The 20,758-nt window shown below is 39.5% G+C and overlaps 2 protein-coding genes across 4 annotated transcripts in view; both read right to left on the minus strand.

Annotated features, from left to right (window-relative positions):
* Window positions 1-5,249, minus strand: part of LOC114641318 (olfactory receptor 13G1-like) — a 56,824-nt gene extending 51,575 nt beyond the window's left edge. Inside the window, exon 1 of the mRNA XM_051926711.1 lies at window positions 5,170-5,249. Coding sequence (XP_051782671.1) covers window positions 5,170-5,249 — 80 coding nt within the window. The remainder of the gene's footprint in view (window positions 1-5,169) is intronic.
* LOC114641309 (olfactory receptor 10A2-like) overlaps window positions 1-20,758 on the minus strand; it is a 342,696-nt gene that overhangs the window by 303,134 nt on the left and 18,804 nt on the right. The window contains exons 1-2 of one of the 3 annotated variants that reach the window (XM_051925915.1): window positions 6,882-6,985; window positions 2,474-2,503 (exon numbers count right to left, since the gene is read on the minus strand). The exons of 1 other annotated variant lie outside the window; for it this stretch is intronic. The gene's annotated coding sequence lies outside the window, so the exon portion shown is untranslated. Of the gene's footprint in view, window positions 1-2,473; window positions 2,504-6,881; window positions 6,986-20,758 lie in introns of those variants that run through there. One more of the 3 variants, XM_051925916.1, reaches the window with a different exon arrangement.

Genomic DNA, 20,758 nt, shown 5'->3' on the forward strand with positions numbered 1-20,758 from the left:
AACTTCAGTTTGTATTAACAACATTAATTTCAGACTACTTTAAACTAGAACGTGGTACCAGACAAGGATGCCCCTTGTCACCACTACTTTTTGCAATCGCCATTGAACCACTGGCAGTTCACTGTCGAAATGCTTATCAGATAAAGGGGATTATCAGAGAAGAACTTAAGCAGAAAATTTCTCTATATGCATATTATATGGTACTGTATATATCAGACTCACAAAATACTGTGCCTGCAGTCTTAACAGCACTTACAGAATTTAAAAAGATTTCTGGCCTCAGAATTAATTTGAATAAAAGTGTGCTCTTTCCAGTGAAATCTCAAGCATACAAAATTGGATTGGACACCTTCCCTTTTATCATTGCAGATCAGTTTAAATATCTTGGGGTAAATATCACAAGTAAACATAAAGCTCTTTACCAACAAAATTTCCCTGTCTTTATGGAAAAAATTAAGCAAGACGTGCATCTCACTCTAGCTGGAAGAATTAATGTTGTTAAGATGAATACCCTTCCTAAGCTTCTCTTTTTACTTCAAAACATTCCAATATACATCAAAAAATCATTTTATAAGCAATTAGATTGAACCATAACCTCATTTATCTGGAACTTAAAACATCCACATATCCAAAGAGCGATCCTACAAGACCTAAGGCAGAAGGTGGCATGGTTCTGCCTAACTATAGTTTTATTACTGGGCAGCAAACATGCAAGGTATAAAAACCTGAACATAAATAGATGAACATACACAGGCTTGGTGCGCAATAGAAATAAAATCCTGCAGTACTTCTTTATATTCCCTGCTTTGTGCCCCTATTAATGCAAGTTATCGCCAATATACTAACAACCCAATTGTGCTTCACTCACTCAGAATATGAAACCAATGTAGAAAGCATTTTAAGATGGATAATCTTTTATCTGTTGCACCTCTGCAGGAGACCCACCTTTTTTATACCCTCGCAAACATATGCAGTTTTTAATATCTGGAAAACATTTGGGATTAAATTATTTAGAGATCTTTATATAGACAACATCTTTGCATCCTATGAACAATTACATTCCAAATGTAACGTTCCAGTAACACATTTCTTTCACTATCTTCAAATTAGAAACTTTGTTAAACAGAACTTGACCGATTTTCCTCATCTCCCACCTTCCTCTGTGATGGAAAAAATATTGCTCAGTTTCGAGGACTCAGAAAGCATTTCTACAATATTTAAAATTATTTTACAATCCCTCCCTTTCAAAGATCCAAGAGGACATTGGGTAAAGGATCTCTCATTCAACATATCAGAAAAGGAGTGGAAGATAGCAAGGCAGATAATTAACTTGAGCTCCATATGCACAAAGTATACACTTATTCAACTCAAATTTATATATCGAGCACATCTGTCTCTCTTAAAATTGTCCAAAATGTTTCCAGGGCAAGATAAAACCTGCGAACGCTGCAATCAAGGTCCAGCCTCACTGGGTCACATGTTTTGGGCCTGCACCAAATTAACATCATTCTGGACCAAAATGTTTAAGTATCTTTCAGACTGCCCTCCTGTCACAATCCCTCCTAACCCACTAACAGCTGTGTTTGGTGTTCTTCCAGATGGGCTTAAAGTGGAGAAGGACAAACAAACTGTGATTGCCTTTACTACATTATTGGCATACAGACTTATATTGCTAAACTGGAAGAATTCTAACTCTCCTCTTTTAAGTCAGTGGGTAACTAATTATTTTAAATTGGAAAAAATCAAATTCTCACTTAGAGGATCTGTGCAGAACTTTTTCAAAACCTGGCAGGATCTAATCAATAATATTTTAGAATAAGCTCTTAAAGCACTGAGGAAGCAGATTCTCTTCCCATTTCTTTTTCTTCTCCATTTATCTTTATCCACTTATTAAGCTCATCAATTTATTTATTTTAACTAGCTTTTAAGTTTTACTCCCTTGGCCATACTCTCTTTCTCAGGGGTGGGGATTGATTTGTTTTCAATCCTATTTTTAGTAAAAATTGATCTATTTGTATGGAATGATTACAATAAAATCAATAAAATAAAATTAAAAAAAAGTGCAAAATACTTTCATTTGCAAACAGTGTCCGAAAAAATGAAACACTACTCTTCAAATAAATAATCTAGTGCTTATGTTTAAAATCGAACAAAAAATAAGTTACATTAAATACGATACTAGCAAAGAATGAAACACAGTCAGAATCGGGAACGTTATCTTCTCTGTCCTCCATCTCCAGTGTGTCTCTCTAACTTTTACTATACCTACTTACCATCCTCAGCTGGGGTGAGAATCCAGTGAATGACATCAACCCTTGTAGGCCATCGTCCCAGCCACATTGGCCAGAACCTGCTAAGATGTCCAAAGCCTGACTCTGTTGTACCGTTCAACCAACCCACGGTTCAATGGCATCTATTGGATGATTGTTGTAGCCCTCAGCCGCTCCTGCTCTTGGTGCTCAACAGGAGTGACCTGCCTCTGGAGTACTGTTCCTCTCACTCCCTAACAACACAACAACAACAACATTTATTTCTATAGTACTTTTTTTATCAAACAATGTAGCTCAAAGTGCTTTACAAGATGAAATAAAATCGAAGTTAACATAAAACATAAACAGGCAATAGCATTATACAGTGTTGGATAGCCAGGAGGACAGAAAAAGCAAACAAAAAAAAAAAAACTCCAGTTAGGCTCGAGAAAAAAATAAAATCTGCAGGGGCTCCAAGGCCAAAAGACCCCAGTGGGCATTCTACCTGACACAGATGTCCTAAATTAGTCCTCATGGTTTTCAAGCTTTACATGGAAGACTTTGATGATGATGGTCATGTAGACATATAGGACACCCACCATTCAATCCATAAACACAGGGGGCAGCATGGTGCATTGATCAGGTGTTGGTGGCATAGATTGCCACCACAGAAGGAAAAGAAAAGATAGCAGAAAAAATTAGAGATAAGTATGGATTGCAGAACCCAGAGGAGAGTGATAATTTAATGTTCATATAGTCTATAAAAATCCACTTTAAAATTATTGGTTTTTATCATTTTTGTAAATTGTTCTACAGTATTAGCATAGAGAATTTCTATTGGTAAAGTATTCCAAATTTTAGGTGCATAACAGCAAAAGGTCGCCTCAACACTTCTTTTAAGGTAGACTCTTGGAATTATAAGCAGACCATCAGTTGAAGATCTAAGGTTAAGACTTGGAGTTTAAGGGAATATCCATTCCAAAATATAGGACAGAGCGAGATTGTTTAATGCTTTACAAACCATCAATATTTAGATAGATAGATAGATAGATACTTTATTAATCCCAAGGGGAAATTCACAAATTAGTATTCAGTAGTATTTCAAAGTCAAGTCTAAATCACATGGGTAACCAATGTAACGACGCTAAGACTGGTGTGATGTGCTCAGATTTTCTTTGTCTAGTTAAGATTCTTGTTGCTGTATTCTGCACTAACTGTAACCAATTGATGTCTTTCTTAGGTAGTCCTGTTAGGAGTGCAGTAATCTAGTCGACTAAAAACAAAAGAGTGAATTAATTTTGTTGTTGTTTTTGAGCTATAACACCTTCATTATTTGAATCACAAATAAATCCAGAAAAGTATGTGTAATTTTAAGTTTATGACTGCTATTTGTTACCACAGAATTAAAAAATACCATATTTTCCCTCAATTTATTCTTTAATCAAAAATCAAAATCTGAAATTTCCTTTCATTTTCGTTTTTTCGTTTTTGCTTCTAAAATGAAATTTCAAATACCAAAAAGTACACGGACCCAAAAGGTTGTTTCCAAGACTATTCTGTTTCTTTTTAATCATCATCTTAAATGCTGAAAAAATAAAAACATTGCTGAACTTGATTCCCGGCTTTCTCACCCCCACTTACTAGATAAAAAACTGTTAGGGCTGAGATAAATTCAGTATGATGGGCTGCTCCCACCCCTTCCATGGTCTCATGGTCCCACTTCCATCTGGCAGACAGTTTTCTAGCACACATCTTCTATCTCTTGGTTGTCTGGACTCTGAACTCTGTACTGCCTCCAACCTCTGATCTTTTCTTAACAGTTTATTTATTTTCAGTATATTTGTTATACTTGTTAATATGGCTGTTTTTTATTATTAATTAATAAATAAACTATTTAATACATTTATTTATTTATTACTTTCTATTTCAAATTATTACTGTCTATTCACTTACTTATTATTTATTTATTTATATGTATAGTATAGTTTTTTACCTGTCTTGCACTTTTCCTGTGTTTATGTATATGTTGCATCGCAGTCCTGGAGAAAGTTATTTTATGCCACCATATGCTGCAATGCGATGTATGGATGGTATGAAAATAAAGACACTTGAGCTGACCTGAAACTCTTTGCTAAAGTCCTAGCATGCAGACTTCAATCTGTTATCCAAAAACCGATTCACTCTGATGAGACAGGCTTTAATTGCTCCTGCTTTGCTTCAGATAATCCAAGTAAACTCCTTGGATGCTGAAAAGGAATTCAGATGATTAAACTTGTCATGGGAAAAAAATGGGATTTAGTACCAAGTTTGTGAGCATGATTAAAACATTATAATCTATAATCTCCCTGTTCACAAATGCAGAGATATCGTCTTCTTACCTTATTAGGAAAGGGTCCAGACAAGGCTGTCCACTCTCCCCTATTCTTTTTCATTTATCTTTAGAGCCACTAGCTGAAGCCATTCATACATCTACATTACTTACATTTCATTACATAACACTTATCACAGAATTGCACTTTGTGCTGATGTCATCCTCCTATACCTAGGAGTTGCGGAAAAGATCTCCTAAACATTTTAGACCTTTTCAAATCCTTTGACATGATGTCAGTGTATGAAATTAATTAATTCAACTCCACACTTCTACCACTTAATATCTATCTATCTATCTATCTATCTATCTATCTATCTATCTATCTATCTATCTATCTATCTATCTATCTATCTATCTATCTATCTATCTATCTAATACCTCCTCCTGTTCTACTAGTTACCCCACATTTGCCCTCACTAGTAACTGATTCAAGTATTTAGGTATTTCAGTCAGGGTCAAACATCCCATTGTCCTTTCAGTTGTTGCTGGCCACTGTAACAATGAATATTGTCCCCAGAGGCAATTTTGTCAGCTCCATGATTCCATTACCTCCTCTTTCCTTTTGGTCCGAGGTTCTTTCTCTGCTCTTCAATTTTATCTGGAATGGCACAAGACCTAGATGGAAGCATGGTGTTCTAATCCGAGATCGGTGTAACATGACTGATTTAGGATTGTATCACTGGTAGATTAAAATGGTGCTAAACCCGAAAAAAATATCCTTTATAATACCAGTTTGTAATACAACAAAACACGACAAACACCAGTGAGGATGAATACTTTTACAAGGCACCATATGTCTATGCTTAGGTAGGCTTGTTTTATTTTAGGTAGTAATGTGACTTATTCATGGAAAACAGATGAGCCCAGAAAAAACCCATACAGACACAAGTACTGTACACTGCAAACAATGCATATGCAAACACTAGGAAAAAAAACAAATTAGAAAGAAATCTGCTAATGAGGTAAACAAAATTTACTTCACAAGATTTCGTAAAATAAGCTAAATATAATCATAAATACAAATACCTTCATAATTCAATAAATCTTATAATAAGGAGAACAAGATTGAATGGCTTAATACAGAAACTTTTCACTTGCTCAGATTTTATCTTTTGCAGTGTATACCATTGTGGATACTGAATTCGGAAACATGGGGAGACAAACACCAATTTAAAGTAAAAAGCAATTTCTTCATTCTTGGCGAGTCAAAGAGATGGCAGCCCCCCAGCTCAGTGCCACTGACTGGTCTGATCAGACAGTCTGCATCCTAACGTGGGGCCTCCCTCTATATACGTTCTTCATGTATTAAACAAAAAAATATACATGGCAGTTCATTTTGAGGTTATACATAAAATATAATAGCTTACGACTCCCTGAATTGGAATGTGTACATTGCTTCTTTCAGATAAAGAGGTTATCAGGGCACTCACAGTTTTAAGAAATATGCTCAAACAGTTTTAATAAAGAATTCAGAAACTGTCATAACTGATTTATAATATCACAGGGTGTTCTGTTAGTATCAAGAGGTCAGCATTTTCTCACAAAAGAATGCAAGTTAATCTCTTATTCTGTGCACAAACTTAATTCTTTTTCTATCTAAATGAAGAACAAATCATATAGCTCTCTGCAGCATGATTAATACAAAATACAGTCCTTGGTATTATGAGGTAACGACTTATAATCATTACAGTTAATAATGTTTTTTTCTTTCTCACAACGCACTCTCCTCCTGGGCACCGGACCTGCGGGTCAGTAGCACTGACCACTGTGCTGTCTTGCCACCCTAAAATCAGTAATATGTGAAAACGTGCAAATGAAGTCCTGAACCTGCTCTTTCAGTTGTGAGGTTCCAGAGAACCAAAGCCAAATTGTTGCCCCCCACCATATTCATGCAGATCATATGGTGGTTTTTCAGACCTGCTTAGTTCAATTCGGGTGTCAGCAGGTAGACAAGTACAGCGGCAGCATTTATAGGCACAGTTCCTTAATGGTTCATCCCAGGTCTCACTCACACCCATCTTATAGTCCCACTGTAATTTGGAGTTTGCAATGCATCAACCTAATGTGCACATGTTTGGGATGAGAGTGAATAACCAAGATGAGGCATAAAAGAATGAGAGACCTCTGTGAGATTTGAGTCCCATCTCCTGTAAAGCAGCCCTACAAATGACATAATCTTGACTTGGAGCAAACGTACAAAGAAATACAATGAAGAATGAACAAGCTGAACACTTTTCACAAGTAATCAATTATGAACTCACCTTCAGATTCTTATGATTCTTTAACTTAATGTTTAGCGTTTGTCATATCTTCCAAAACGGACACTGCTGTCTTCCTTCTGACTTTTCTTTACCCCAGATGTTACCTGACATGCCACACATACGAGTAAAGCTTTGTTCTTCTACTATTCATATATTTCTCTGCTGTTGTGCCTTATATTAAAAATAAGGCTGCTTTAAACTTTTTAATGCTTCTCTTTATTATCTGTACTGATGACAAAAGTAAAATCACCACCCTTCCCTTATATTTATATGTTATGGAAGCTTTCTCTATTTCCCTTTGGAGATCTCTCCACAAACATGGAGTCCTAGGAGACTGGAGATTGGCTGCTGCTCTCTGTAGATTTTCCCATTTTGAAACTGTATGCTGGACTAAAATTAAAACTAAAAATAGTCAGACAAGTCCACAAGCGCTCCCCTGTGAGGTGCAAATGAAACTGCCAAAATGCATTCACAGAGCAAAGCAGCTCATTTACATCATTGGTGGTGGTTCACAAATTCTGTAAATATTGTGCTTGTTTGTATTTCTCTTTTAAAACTGGAGTCAGATTAAGAGACCGGCTGATAATCACACAGTGAAACAGACAGCCACAGGTTTAAAATCAACTGCCTGTGCCATTACATCGCATTCTGCTTATAGCCAGAACATGAAATAGAGATATCCCAGAATGCCTTGTGACCGGCTAATATCTTGTCCATGGTGGACCCCCACCCAGACAGGAGTTTCCCTCTTCCATTGTCAAGTGGTGATATTTCATTTTTTACAGTAATTTATTCTGTTACTGTTGTGCTTATACAGTAGATTAAAGAAAGCATTTAGTCTCCTTCACTTTCTGCACACTTTATTGTGATTTCATTTTCAACAAATGAATTTGTCAATTTTTCCCATCAGTCAACACACAATAACCCATAATGACAAAGTGGAAATATGTTTTCAGAAAGGTTTGCAAATTTATTTATTAAAAATCAAAAACTCAAATTTCTCATTCATCTTCAGTGCCCTCCATAATGTTAGTGGCAAAGACACATTTGTCCTTGATTGTTTAAAGTTTTATGTTTTTGATCAACTTTTTTGCTTAATTTTCAGCAAGATCGCCGGACATTATAAGGGGACAATTCCCTAACTCTTTTTTGAGTCTCTTTGTCGATTTATTCTCCCACAATTGGCAGCAATGAGATTTAAGAAGCACTTGCAGTAGCTGCAGGTCAGATTTGCACAGCATTCAGGAGATCATTTAGACCCTCCTTCCTAACAGAACTGTTTCAGCTCTGCCATATTGGTCGGATGTCTGGTGTGAACGGCTCTCCTGAGGTCCTTTCACAGCATCTCTATTGAGTCTGTGCTCTGACTGGCTGGATTTTCATTTTTTAAAGCTATTTTGCAGTAGATTTGGATGATTAGAGCTATTGACCTGCTGTATCTACCAACTTCTACTGAACTTCAGCTGATGGACAGCCACCCTGGCCTTATCCTATAGATACCTTGATAATTCATTTGCTTCTTGATGATGGTAATCTACCCCAGATCTGGAGTCAGAAAGTCCAGACTCTCCATCCACCATACTTTGCTGCTTTCATGTTGGTATGCGGTGCCTTTTAATGCCATATGTACTGCTCTACATTCTTCCTGGACATTTCAACGTTAGTTTCATCAGTCCATAAAACATTTTTTTCCAGTAGCGCTATGGAGTGTTAGAATGTAGATGGGCTACATAGTAGTAATAGTGTTATCAGTGTTAGTCTGAGTGCGTCTTGTTCCCATCGTCCCATTTGCTGTTTATGTGTGTGTCAGTGAATGTCGTCCCTGTAAAGGGGGACGGATGATGGAAAGAAACCGTAGCCCCAAATTGGAAAACAACTGTTAACTATTAATCAATTACATCCGGCACAGGACTATTTAAGCAATCATGAGGAAACGAGGAGGAGAGAGGAGAAAGAAGGAGACCATTTTTTTTACGACCACGAATCATCTGTACTTGCTGTATTCCACATCGCGTATTTGCATCCAGTTTGTTTTCATTTCGCCGGACTGACTTCCATCCCTCATCACTAGAGACCCCGGGGTCAGATCATCATCCACCACGCGCTGAGGAATCACAGTGAGGTTGCTCCATTTACCGGGAAATACAAACACTCCACGTATCTGTTAACCAGTCATCTGCATTCAGGATAATTGTATACTCGGACTCAAGTTCGTGACCATTCATTTCCGTATGTCATTCATTGTTGTTATTCGTTGTTTGTTATATGTTACAGGGGCAAGGGAGGGTTTGTTGTATTTATATATGGTGGTGTCACAAAGTTGCTGTGGTGGAGGGATATTTATATATATTTTTTCTATTTATTTTGCATTTTTTTCTTGTTGTTACTTCATTTAATACAATTAATCATCTATTTTTACATATCTGCTTTTCATTTGTGCTTATATTTACACCGTCGATAGTGGGGAAAAGTTTATTTGTTAGAGGTATGGCTTGATATTTAGATTCAACCTCAGTTATTTATCCAGGCCACAGGTCTTGGAGGTGAAGCTGGTGGCTGGGTAAGGGGTCGGCTGTTACAAGGATGGTCTTTGACAAAGCTTCAGACATGCAGTGATGTGTCTCTGGAGAGAGTAGAGGATTCCTCCTTGGTGTCCTGTCAAGGACACCACACCTGTGCAAAGTTTTGCGTATGGTAGACTCACGTATAGAAATGTTCACCAGTTCCAATGATTCCTTCAAGCCTTTAGCGGTTAGTCATTGTTTCCTGTTTTTACCTCATTGAGCAGATTGTATTGTTCTTATCGAGCCATCTTGCCACTTCACCCACTTCTACGGAGTGGAGCCACAGTGCTAAATCCTGTCTACTTATAGACTGATGAATATCTAATATCTTTGAAATGACTTTGTAGCCCTTTCCAGATTTATACAAACAAACAATTCTTGATAGTAAATCTTTAAAGGCCTCTTTTGTGCACAACATGCTTCATGTCTAGGGCTGTCCTAATTTTTCCGGACATGTAGTCATTTTTAACACGCCATTGACTGTCCGGAAGGAATTTATAAAATATTTAAATACTTTGGCTCCTAAAATATGAAAATCTCCATATCCTTATCATTGGTAAAAATTGAAAGCCACACACCAATCAGCATTTGCAGAAGTGGTGAGCACACTTTATTCCCAGAATCTTCACTTCCATTCCGGTAGTAAGCAAAGCAGATATTAACGAGAATACACTCAAAAAAATATTTAGGCCAAATATTTAAGATTTATGTGTTTTAATTGCATATAAATCCATCCATTTTCCAACCTGCTGAATCCGAACACAGGGTCACGGGGGTCTGCTGGAGCCAATCCCAGCCAACACAGGGCACAAGGCAGGAACCAATCCCGGGCAGGGTGCCAACCCACCGCAGATTGCATATAAAATTTCCATTTATTTGGATTACATAGTTTTAAAGTTCGCAAACTAATAAACTTAATGTGATGCAAATTCATCAGTCCAAGATAAATGAAACAAGAACGAATTAGATTTACGTAATTGTATTAATTAGCCCAATGTCCTTTAAATATAAAATAGCTAGGCTTATGTATTTGTTATGAATACATACAATGTGTGTCAAATTCATAGGCACTAGGTTTATGTATCCAATATGAATAAAGCCAATTTGTTTAAAATGCATATCCAGATTAATGTTAATAAATCCATTCATTTTAAAACTATGCTTAATAATCATGTAGACTCGATTTACTGACAATGCATGCAATGTATTTACTTTTTATTAATAAAACCAATGTATTTTAAATTCATAACCAGGTATTTCAAAATATCTGTTTTGATCCATTCATGTCACAAAATAGACCAAAGACCACCATGTTTTTATATTTAGCAATTTATTAACACACAAGTCATGTTGCATTGCAAAATCACAAAGGCAGCAACATTGATATAATGAAATCAGTTAAAATTTTTAAATCACATTCAAATAAAGCATCAAAATGATCAGGCGAGTAGCTATGAGTCATTGGTTTTAACACATTGCTGCTTGCTACAATGCAAAAGTACAGTATATATTGTAAACAGGATTTTGAGCAGCAATATCATTAAACCTCTTTAGGAAATGTGCTTAACAGCTGTATAAAACTTGAGGTAGACGGATAGATCCAAAAAGATCAACAATGAAAACTGTAATGTGGTACAAAAGAGTTTCAAAGGAATCCCTGACATCAATTTTTAAAAAGTTCTGACCACCCCAAACAATATAAACCAAGAACTGTGATGAACACATGAACAAAGTTGATGTGAAACTAAGCAAATTTGCAGCAAGTCAATCTACTTTGATACACAAAAATAAATATCAGTGTGTCAGGCCTATTGCTCTCAATCAATGGAGCACAAGAGAAAGAAAGGTTAGTGCCCCGTCTCCATCCCCTGGCAGACTGTTGTACGCTGCTCATCGGGTCTTTGCGCGGACCCCTAGACGCGCGTGCATGACATGACTCCCCCTTCAGCCCAGACCCATTGGTGAAGATTCTGGGAATAAAGTGTGCTCACCACTTCTGCAAATGCTGATTGGTGTGTGGCTTTCAATTTTTACCAATGATAAGGATATGGAGATTTTCATATTTTAGGAGCCAAAGTATTTAAATATTTTATAAATTCCTTCCGGACAGTCAATGGCGTGTTAAAAATGACTACATGTCCGGAAAAATTAGGAGAGCCCTAGACATGAAGCATGTTGTGCACAAAAGAGGCCTTTAAAGATTTACTATCAAGAATTGTTTGTTTGTATAAATCTGGAAAGGGCTATAAAGTCATTTCAAAGATATTAGATATTCATCAGTCTATAAGTAGACAGGATTTAGCACTGTGGCTCCACTCCGTAGAAGTGGGTGAAGTGGCAAGATGGCTCGATAAGAACAATACAATCTGCTCAATGAGGTAAAAACAGGAAACAATGACTAACCGCTAAAGGCTTGAAGGAATCATTGGAACTGGTGAACATTTCTATACGTGAGTCTACCATACGCAAAACTTTGCACAGGTGTGGTGTCCTTGACAGGACACCAAGGAGGAATCCTCTACTCTCTCCAGAGACACATCACTGCATGTCTGAAGCTTTGTCAAAGACCATCCTTGTAACGGCCGACCCCTTACCCAGCCACCAGCTTCACCTCCAAGACCTGTGGCCTGGATAAATAACTGAGGTTGAATCTAAATATCAAGCCATACCTCTAACAAATAAACTTTTCCCCACTATCGACGGTGTAAATATAAGCACAAATGAAAAGCAGATATGTAAAAATAGATGATTAATTGTGACACGATAAGTGACGGTAAACTTGTAAGGCTGAAGGTCCAAAAAACACCTGGTGACCCGGGGGTTCGTTTCCCTGTGGACAGCCATCCACTGGAGGGCGGCATGGTCCGTCACTAGGGTGAACTCCCGACCCAACAGATAGTACCTCAGGTGGGTTACCGCCCACTTGATGGCCAAGGCTTCCCGCTGCACCACAGCATATCTCGTCTCCCGGTCCAACAGTTTCCGGCTCGGGTAACTTACAGGGTGCTCGACACCGTCGATGCTTTGGCTCAGCACGGCGCCAAGACCTGTGTCCGAAGCATTGGTCTGGAGGACAAAAGGGAGAGAAAAGTCAGTGGTTCTCAATATTGGTGCCGTGGTCAGGGCCAACTTTAGGTCACTAAATGCTTGTTCCGTTAGGTGATCCCATACCACATGCAAAGGGGCCCTCTTCTTTGTCAAATTGGTCAAGGGTGCGGCCCTCTCAAAGAAAGGAGGTACAAACCAGCGGTAGTAGCTCGCTAACCCCAAGAAAGCTTGCACCTGTTTTTTGATAGTCGGACGGGGCCATTCTAGGATGATCTTAATTTTAGAGCATTGTGGTTTTACCACTCCTCCGCCCACCAGGTAGCCCAAATATTTGGCCTCCGTTAATCCGAAGAAACATTTGCGCGGATTAATGCGGATGCTGGCTTTCACTAGCGTTAAGAGAACAGCATAAACCTGCAGGATATGTTTCTCCCAGGTGCGGGAATAGATGACTACATCATCCAGGTAGGCGGCACAATAGGACTGGTGGACTTTTAGCACTCTGTCTACCAGACGTTGGAAGGTCGCTGGCGCACCATGCAGCCCAAATGGGAGAACCTTATACTGCCAATGCCCACTAGGGGTGCTGAAGGCTGTCTTCTCCTTGGCGGATGCCGTCAAGGGAATTTGCCAGTATCCTTTCGTCATGCCAAGGGTAGTCAAATACTGAGCCGTACCCAAGCGCTCAATGAGCTCGTCTACACGGGGCATGGGGTAGGCATCAAACTTGGAGATCTGGTTCAGACGTCTAAAGTCATTACAGAACCTCCATGAGCCGTCGGGCATAGAAACGAGGACGATGGACCAGGGGCTGTGACTTTCCTCAGTCACATCCAATGCAAGCATTTTTTGGATCTCTGCCCAAGCCTGTCTGCCATCCAAATCCTTCTGTAATGATATAATGGATCCCAAATTATCTGCTAATCCACCTATCTTGGTATCATCTGCAAACTTAACCAGCTTGTTACTTATATTCCTAACTATATATATTAAAATAGCAGTGGCCCTAACATTGACCCCTGTGGAACACCACTCTTAACATCGACCAATTCTGATGAGGTTCCTTGCACCATCACCCTCTGCTTCCTGTGTCTGAGCTAATTCTGCACCCATCTAAAAATATTATCCTGAATTCCCACTTCTTTTAGTTTGATGCCCACCCTCTCATGTGGCACCTTATCAAATGCTTTCTGAAAGTCCAGATAATGCTTTTCTGAAAGTCCTGCTCCACTTTGATCATATCCTTTTGTTGCCTCCTCATAGAATTCCAGCATGTTAGTAAAACACGGCCTCCCTCTTCTGACCCCAAGCTGACTGTTCAGTTAAACTCCTGTCCTTGCCCGGTGTTGCTCAATCTTATCCTTAATGATTCCTTCCATTAATTTTCCTGTGATGCATGTTAATCTTACTGGCCTATAGTTGATTGGATCTGCCCTGTCACCCTTTTTATATAATGGGATGATATTTGCCATTTTCCAGTCCTTCGGAATCTCTCCAGTGCGCAGTGACTTCCTAAAAATATGTGTCAAGGGTTTATATCTGTACTCACTAGCCTGCTTAAGAATTCCAATTTCACGTTGGATGTTTTCCTTCAAATCTTCCACAGTGTGAGGCTTGTTCCGATAGACTATTCCTTTGATCAGACCACAAAGGAAGAAGTCTGATGGTGTCAGCCCCAGTGACCGTGGTGGCCAAAACCCTTTTGAAATTACCCTGTTGCTGAAGAAGGACTCCACTTCTGCCATGCTCCTTGCCGATGTGTGATATGTTACTCCATCTTGCTGGAAGTAACCTTCTGTTAACTCACGATCATCCAGTTAATTATGACATTGCTTAAATGAATTGGTGACCCAATAGGTTTGCACCATGAAGGTGCGCTGCTCAATACTGTTAACCACCATCCTGATGAGAAGTCGAGTGACTGAGTGAAGGGGTATGGGTGGTATGCACCCAGTAGTTGCAAACGGAGGCTAAATGTTGTGACGGCTGTCTGGCGCCTACCTCAGTGCTCTGACGCAGGGTCATCCCGACTTGTTCGAAGCTCCATATACAATGATCCCTCGCTATATCACGCTTCGACTTTCACGGCTTCACTCTATCGCGATTTTTTCTCATACACGCTTACATCACTACACATGCGCTTTCTGAGAACTTTTATCTAAGCCCCACGATGGCTCCTAAACGTGCTGCTTTTTCTAAGCCTTCTGACAATGAAACTAAGCGCCAGAGGAAGATGCTTACCATCCAGGAGAAGGTGAAACTCTTGGATATGATCAAAGATGGCAATACCCTACAAAGGCCTCCTCACACATATGAAAAGACAGCGCAGCAACTGCCTATCAAATTGTTCTTCAGCCGCGCACCCAGACACCCACTGCCTACTCCTAGTACTCCTTCAGCGGAAGAAGACAACGACGCACCTGCTGAAGATACTGCACCACCTTGTCACGCTTGGGTCACAGATTTGCACAGAGACACAGGAGGTTGTAGAAAAAAAAAGAAATTTTATTCAAAGCACTGCAAACAAACATTTGTCTCTTTTCAAAAGTTTAAACGTGCTCCATGACAAGTCAGAGATGACAGTTCCGCCAGGAGCAGAGAATGTCTTAGAGAGAGAGACAGAGAAACAAAACAACCAATTCCAAAGCTGAGAGGCGCTGAACAATACTTTTAAGTAAGCGGAGTACCGCGTGAGAGGTTTATCACGTGTTATAGCGCAAGTAGGAAGGGTAAGGAGCAATGTGAAGGTAGACAGTCAGCTGTTTCAGGGGTTTTCCCAGGGGCGTCTGTGTCCTCTGAGGGTGCGATCAGCGCTCCAGCTTACAACCTGAAGACTCTCCTACTGAGCTCGTGCCTTCATAGGTTAGTGGTTGTGTGTAAGAACTGTGTGTGTATGTGTGTAATTAAATGTACAGTACAATAATAATAATGATATTTGTAACGTCTAATATGTCTTATTTTCTCTTATTTTGTCCAATATATTGGGTAATATGAGTGTAATGGTGACTAAAGGGTGTTATTTCATGTCTAGAGGGCTCTAATAATGTTAAAAAAATGTATTTAGAAGGTCGTAAACAGGTTTTCTATACTCTAACTGCGAAAATATTCAATTTATAAATAAAGAATCCTACTTCGCGAAAATTCATTTATCGCGGTAGAGCCTGGAACGGATTAACCGTGATAAACGAGGGTTCACTGTAATGAGGAGCACATTGCATGTAGTTTTGTTCAGATTGCTTCATACTTGCAAGAGTTATTACAGAAAATTTGGGGCCTCGAGCGAATCTCCCTGTTTATGTTTAGTAATATACAGTATGTTGAAATGTATGGACAGTAGTACTAAAAAACTTTACTTTGATTACATAACTGTAGTCCTTGCTTTTGAATAATACTATTAGTTGCTCTAATTTATATTGTTGTGTTCCAGTTAGATAACATTAATTCTGGAAGAAAAAGGAAGGCAGTATGGCATAGTGGTTAACACTTTGGGCCTCAAACCTATAGGTTGTGTGTTCAATCCCACTTCTGACACCTGTGTGATCATAAGAAAGTCACTTCACCCACCTGTGCTCCAAACAGCAAGGCAAAGGAAATCTCACGAATCATCTCTCAAATGTTGTAAATCACCTGGAAAAAGAGATAATGACTAGAAAGAGGTCTCACCAAATGTAACATGCTTTTCAAGCCGAATTCTCGATTTTGACTTCTTTTCCGTCACTTGCAGCTCTGTTACACACGTGCGCATGGGAGGCAGCTAAAGGGCTTGAGTAAGGGCAGTTCTGTGGCATACTGGGATGTGGCAAAGTGTACTGACTCTTTTTCTCCCTTTCCTGTAGACCATTCATAGGAGATTCCACCTGGCTCTCTTGATGTCACTTCCGGGACCGAGCCTATGGAAGGAGACCTTGATGGCTCCGGCCCCTGTGATGTCACGTCCGGGCTCGAACCAATTGCTGAAGACCTTCATGAGCCTGACCCCTATGATCTCACTTCCTGTCTTCCCCTTTAAAAGCCTGCACCTTTTCCCTATTCCCTCAGTTCTGTTCTGGATTCGGTTTTGTGCACATTAGTGCTGTATTCATTTTTACGACTTTGCAGCCAGGAAATCAATTATACAGGTGGCTGCCCCAAACCTTTCCATGATTCTGTGTCAAGTTTCTGACAAGCTCATATCTCCTTTTTGTCTAAAAGGAATTTTAGGAGGAACATTCGTGACAATGTTGATTCTTAAACAAAACATAACTGAGAATCTCTGTGAAGTTTCATGGGCCAATAATGATCAACCTTTGAGAAGTAAAATGTGCCCATGGGCTCCCCTGCTCACCCACATGGGTCTATGCCAAATGATTTTGGGGAAATTCATAACAAAAAGGTGCAAAATATTACAAAAGACGGAATCCACTCTGATACTAATTCAGGTGTATTAAACAATCTGACGAGCCGCAATGAGGGATGGATGTGCTGACTGCGTTTGTGCAAGTAATAAGCAATCAGCCAATTCTCCCCACTAAGCTGGACGCGGCCGCACGGCTTTCTTTCTGCACACCTACGCTCCCGAGGTCAGAGCTTCACTAATCTGTTAACAACACCTGGATTTGTTCTGACACACCATGGAAACATTTAATATTAATCTCTATGATTTTTAGCCGCACTGAAAACGATTAAACTTGACGCATCTTACAGATTAATGCGATGAACGAAAATGTATTTTATGTCGAACGTGAACTTAAAAACATGAGACCTTCACTTGCTGCAATGAATATTGAAATCTAACAAACAGATTATGCATTCTTTTAGCAGAAAATTCATAAATCATGTACACAATGTAATAGCATAAAATGAAGTACAGTAATAATTCTCATCACCATGATCTTGTAAATATTCTTATGTCTCTGAGTTCATTTACTGTATAAAATTCACATTGGATTCAACTCCTCTTCTAAAAGCTTTCAAAGTCATTTATGGTTGTTGATTTCTGGAGTCGTTCTCTTCCCCGTGAAAAGTTTCTTTATTGCATTTTTCATTTCCTTGTTCCTAAAACTATAGATAATGGGATTCATCATCGGAGGGACAAGAGTAGCGACTATGATCAATGCGTTGTAGGCTTCGGTTGACAGCCGTACTCCTATTCCAGTTAAAATGAAAGCAGTCAGCAGCGGCAAATAGAAGAGTAACACCACGAGCAGATGAGTGACAAGCACATCGAAGACCTTCCCCTTGCGTTCGGCCAATGAAATCTTAAGGGCCGCGTAGGCAATCTTGCCGTAAGAGAAGATGATTACAATTAAAGTTACACTGCCGCATGTGATTGCGGCTGTTGAGAGAAAACTTAAGTATTTAGTGTTTTTAGTGCAAGAAATGAGAACCATAGTGGCATAGTCACAGAAACAATAAGGTAGGACATTAGTGCGGCAAAAAGAAAGTTCATGGACGAATACCACATACACTGTCAGTGGCATGCCAGAGAGAATATTGGATAATAAGATGCCTGCCCACACAGTTCTGCCATTTACAAGCTGAGGGTACCTCAATGGGTAAATAACTGCGATGTAGCGGTCATACGCCATTAGAGTGAAGAGCAAGGATTCTACAAACTCTAAATGAAAGACCAGGAACATCTGAATCAAGCAGGCATCATATGGTACCGGAGATGTGTCGAACAGAAGAAGTGCCATCATTTTAGGAATGAGGTTAGTGTGGTGTAGCACATCTATAACAGCCAGGGTCCCAATCAAAAAAAACATGGGGGTTTGGAGATGGTGATCCAGGATTATTACCAATATGACCACAATGTTAGCAAAAAGGGTCGTCACATAAACGATAGCCAGGGCGACAACAGTAAAGCTTCGAATTTCTGAAGTGACTTCACAGTGCAGCACAAACCCAGACACAAAGATGGTTGCATTGCGCATCTCTGTAGATTCCATCTTTAATCTGAAACAATAAAAAAAGGCCAGAATTAGTGTAAGCTGCCCTAATTCATGGTGTTCATAACAAATGTAATGATTTACTTCATGAGGCAGAAGTACATGACAAACAAGAATATATTTGAAATATTAAAAGGCGTGCTTAAATTTAAATGCTTACATTCTAAATATTCTCAATTGTGATGGAAATTTGTGATTTTTCACCCTCTGATCGAGGTTGATAGAGGGTTAGACTCCTAGGAAAGGATCAACAATCAAAGCTCAAATCATATTTGCAATCCTTGATCATCTAAAAATCGTCTATAATGATATCCCATGTGCTTGTGTTTGAAATTGTTCTTTTTTAACCTTCTGGAAGTAACTCTTTCATGGCTAGCACCATTGGTAAAGAATGAAATATCAAAAATATGATAATATTTGTAACACCCAGTACACTTGTCTAACCTGGAAAGAATCATTGATTCACATAATTAATGCTGATATCGCTATATATATATAAAATCCAACGTCTGTCTGTATGCCTGTCTGCTTTTCACGAGAGAACTACTTAACGGATTTGGATTGGGTTTTTTTCTATAATTTGCTTGAACAGTCTGGTTGATTTTGCGACATCTCTCATTGCGCTATGTATCATAATTCGCTTGCTGTACCGATTTTATTTGCACTAAACCGAGAGATGCGCAGCGGGCCGAGGGGAGGGGAACGGGCCCTCTTCACTCACATGCCAGCCTCCGGGAGTTCCTTACCTCTGCTTAGCTAGCGAACGAGAGACTACTTAATGGATGTAGATCGGGTTTTTTCCTATAATTTGCTTGAACATTCTCGTTGTGCTAAGAATCACACTCCACTTGCAGGAGTGATATATTCACACTAATCCGAGACAGAGGCTGCGGGCCGAGGAGAGGGGGAAGTGTGACATCAGGAGTGCGGCTCTCCTCACTGTCCTGTTTCACTCTTACGTGGGAAGAGCCGTGGGGGACGGCTAGTATATGTATACATATACGATACACAAAGAGAACATGAACATTCCTTATGGACAGCAAAAAGTCAAATCAGGTCAGGTTTATTTATATAGCACTTTAAAACAACTAAAAGTTGACCAAAGTGCTTCACATAGAATAAATTCAATACCAGGTAAGATAACGGATGTCTTTTAACAAAACACGACTTAAAGCAGGGCGCTGAATCTGTGACGTAGCAGCTGTGCTAAAACCTGTGCCATCTTGTCACCCTTGGCATCAGCAATATATAGCAATGTGCATTTTACTGTATGTTCACCGTTTCTGAATCAGCTGTTTCAGTTTTGTTGTTGGGGAGATCCGGAGCCAAAAGCGTTGTGCCAGTGCCGCTGTGTTCTCCAGTAGAGCATAAGAACATTAAGACAATCCAGATAAGAACAGGGCATTTGGCCCAACAAGGCTCGCCAGTCCTATTCACTTAATTCTGCTAAAATAGCATCAAGTTGAGCTTTGAAGTTCCCTAAAGTCTTACTGAGTACCACACTACTTGGTCACTTATTCCATGTTGTCTGTAGCTATTAAATATAAAACCTACTTATTCCAATATGGGATGGAAGCTAGTATAGCACCAGCATTATAGGTATCAGTCCGTGACGCTTCATAACATGACCTACTCAAACATATATAATAGTTCTACCATAATTTAGAGTTTGCATCAACCTAACATGCATGTTTGAGATGAGACAAAATATCTTCTTCTTTTTGCTGCTTCCGTTAGGGGTCACTACAGTGGATCATCTTATTCCATATCTTTCTGTCCTCTGCATCTTGTTCTGTTACACCCATCACCTGCTTGTCCTCTCTCACCACATCCATAAACTTTCTCTTAGGCCTTCCTCCTTTCCTCTTACCTGGCAGTTCTATTGTTAACATCTTTTTCCCAATATGCACAGCATCTCTCCTCTGCACATGTCCAAACCAACACAATCTCGCCTCTCTGACTTTGTCCCCCAACCATCCAACCTGAGCTGACCCTCTAATGTCCACATTTCTAATCCTGTCCATCCTCATCACACCCAATGCAAATCTTAGCATCTTTAACTCTGCCACCTCCAGCTCTGTCTCCTGCTTTCTGGTCAGTGCCACCATCTCCTTGCCCATATAACACAGCTGGTGTCACTACAGTCCTGTAGACCTTCCCCTTCACTCTTGCTGATACCCGTCTGTCACAAATCACTCCTGTCACTCTTCTCCACCCACTTTGCCCTGCCTGCACTCTCTTCTTCACCTCTGTTCCACAATCCCCATTATTCTGTATTGTTGATCCCAAGTATTTAAACTCATCCACCTTCGCCAACTCTACTCCCTGCATCCTCACC

This window comes from Erpetoichthys calabaricus, chromosome 4, assembly GCF_900747795.2.
Source record: "Erpetoichthys calabaricus chromosome 4, fErpCal1.3, whole genome shotgun sequence".
Lineage (NCBI taxonomy): Eukaryota > Metazoa > Chordata > Cladistia > Polypteriformes > Polypteridae > Erpetoichthys > Erpetoichthys calabaricus.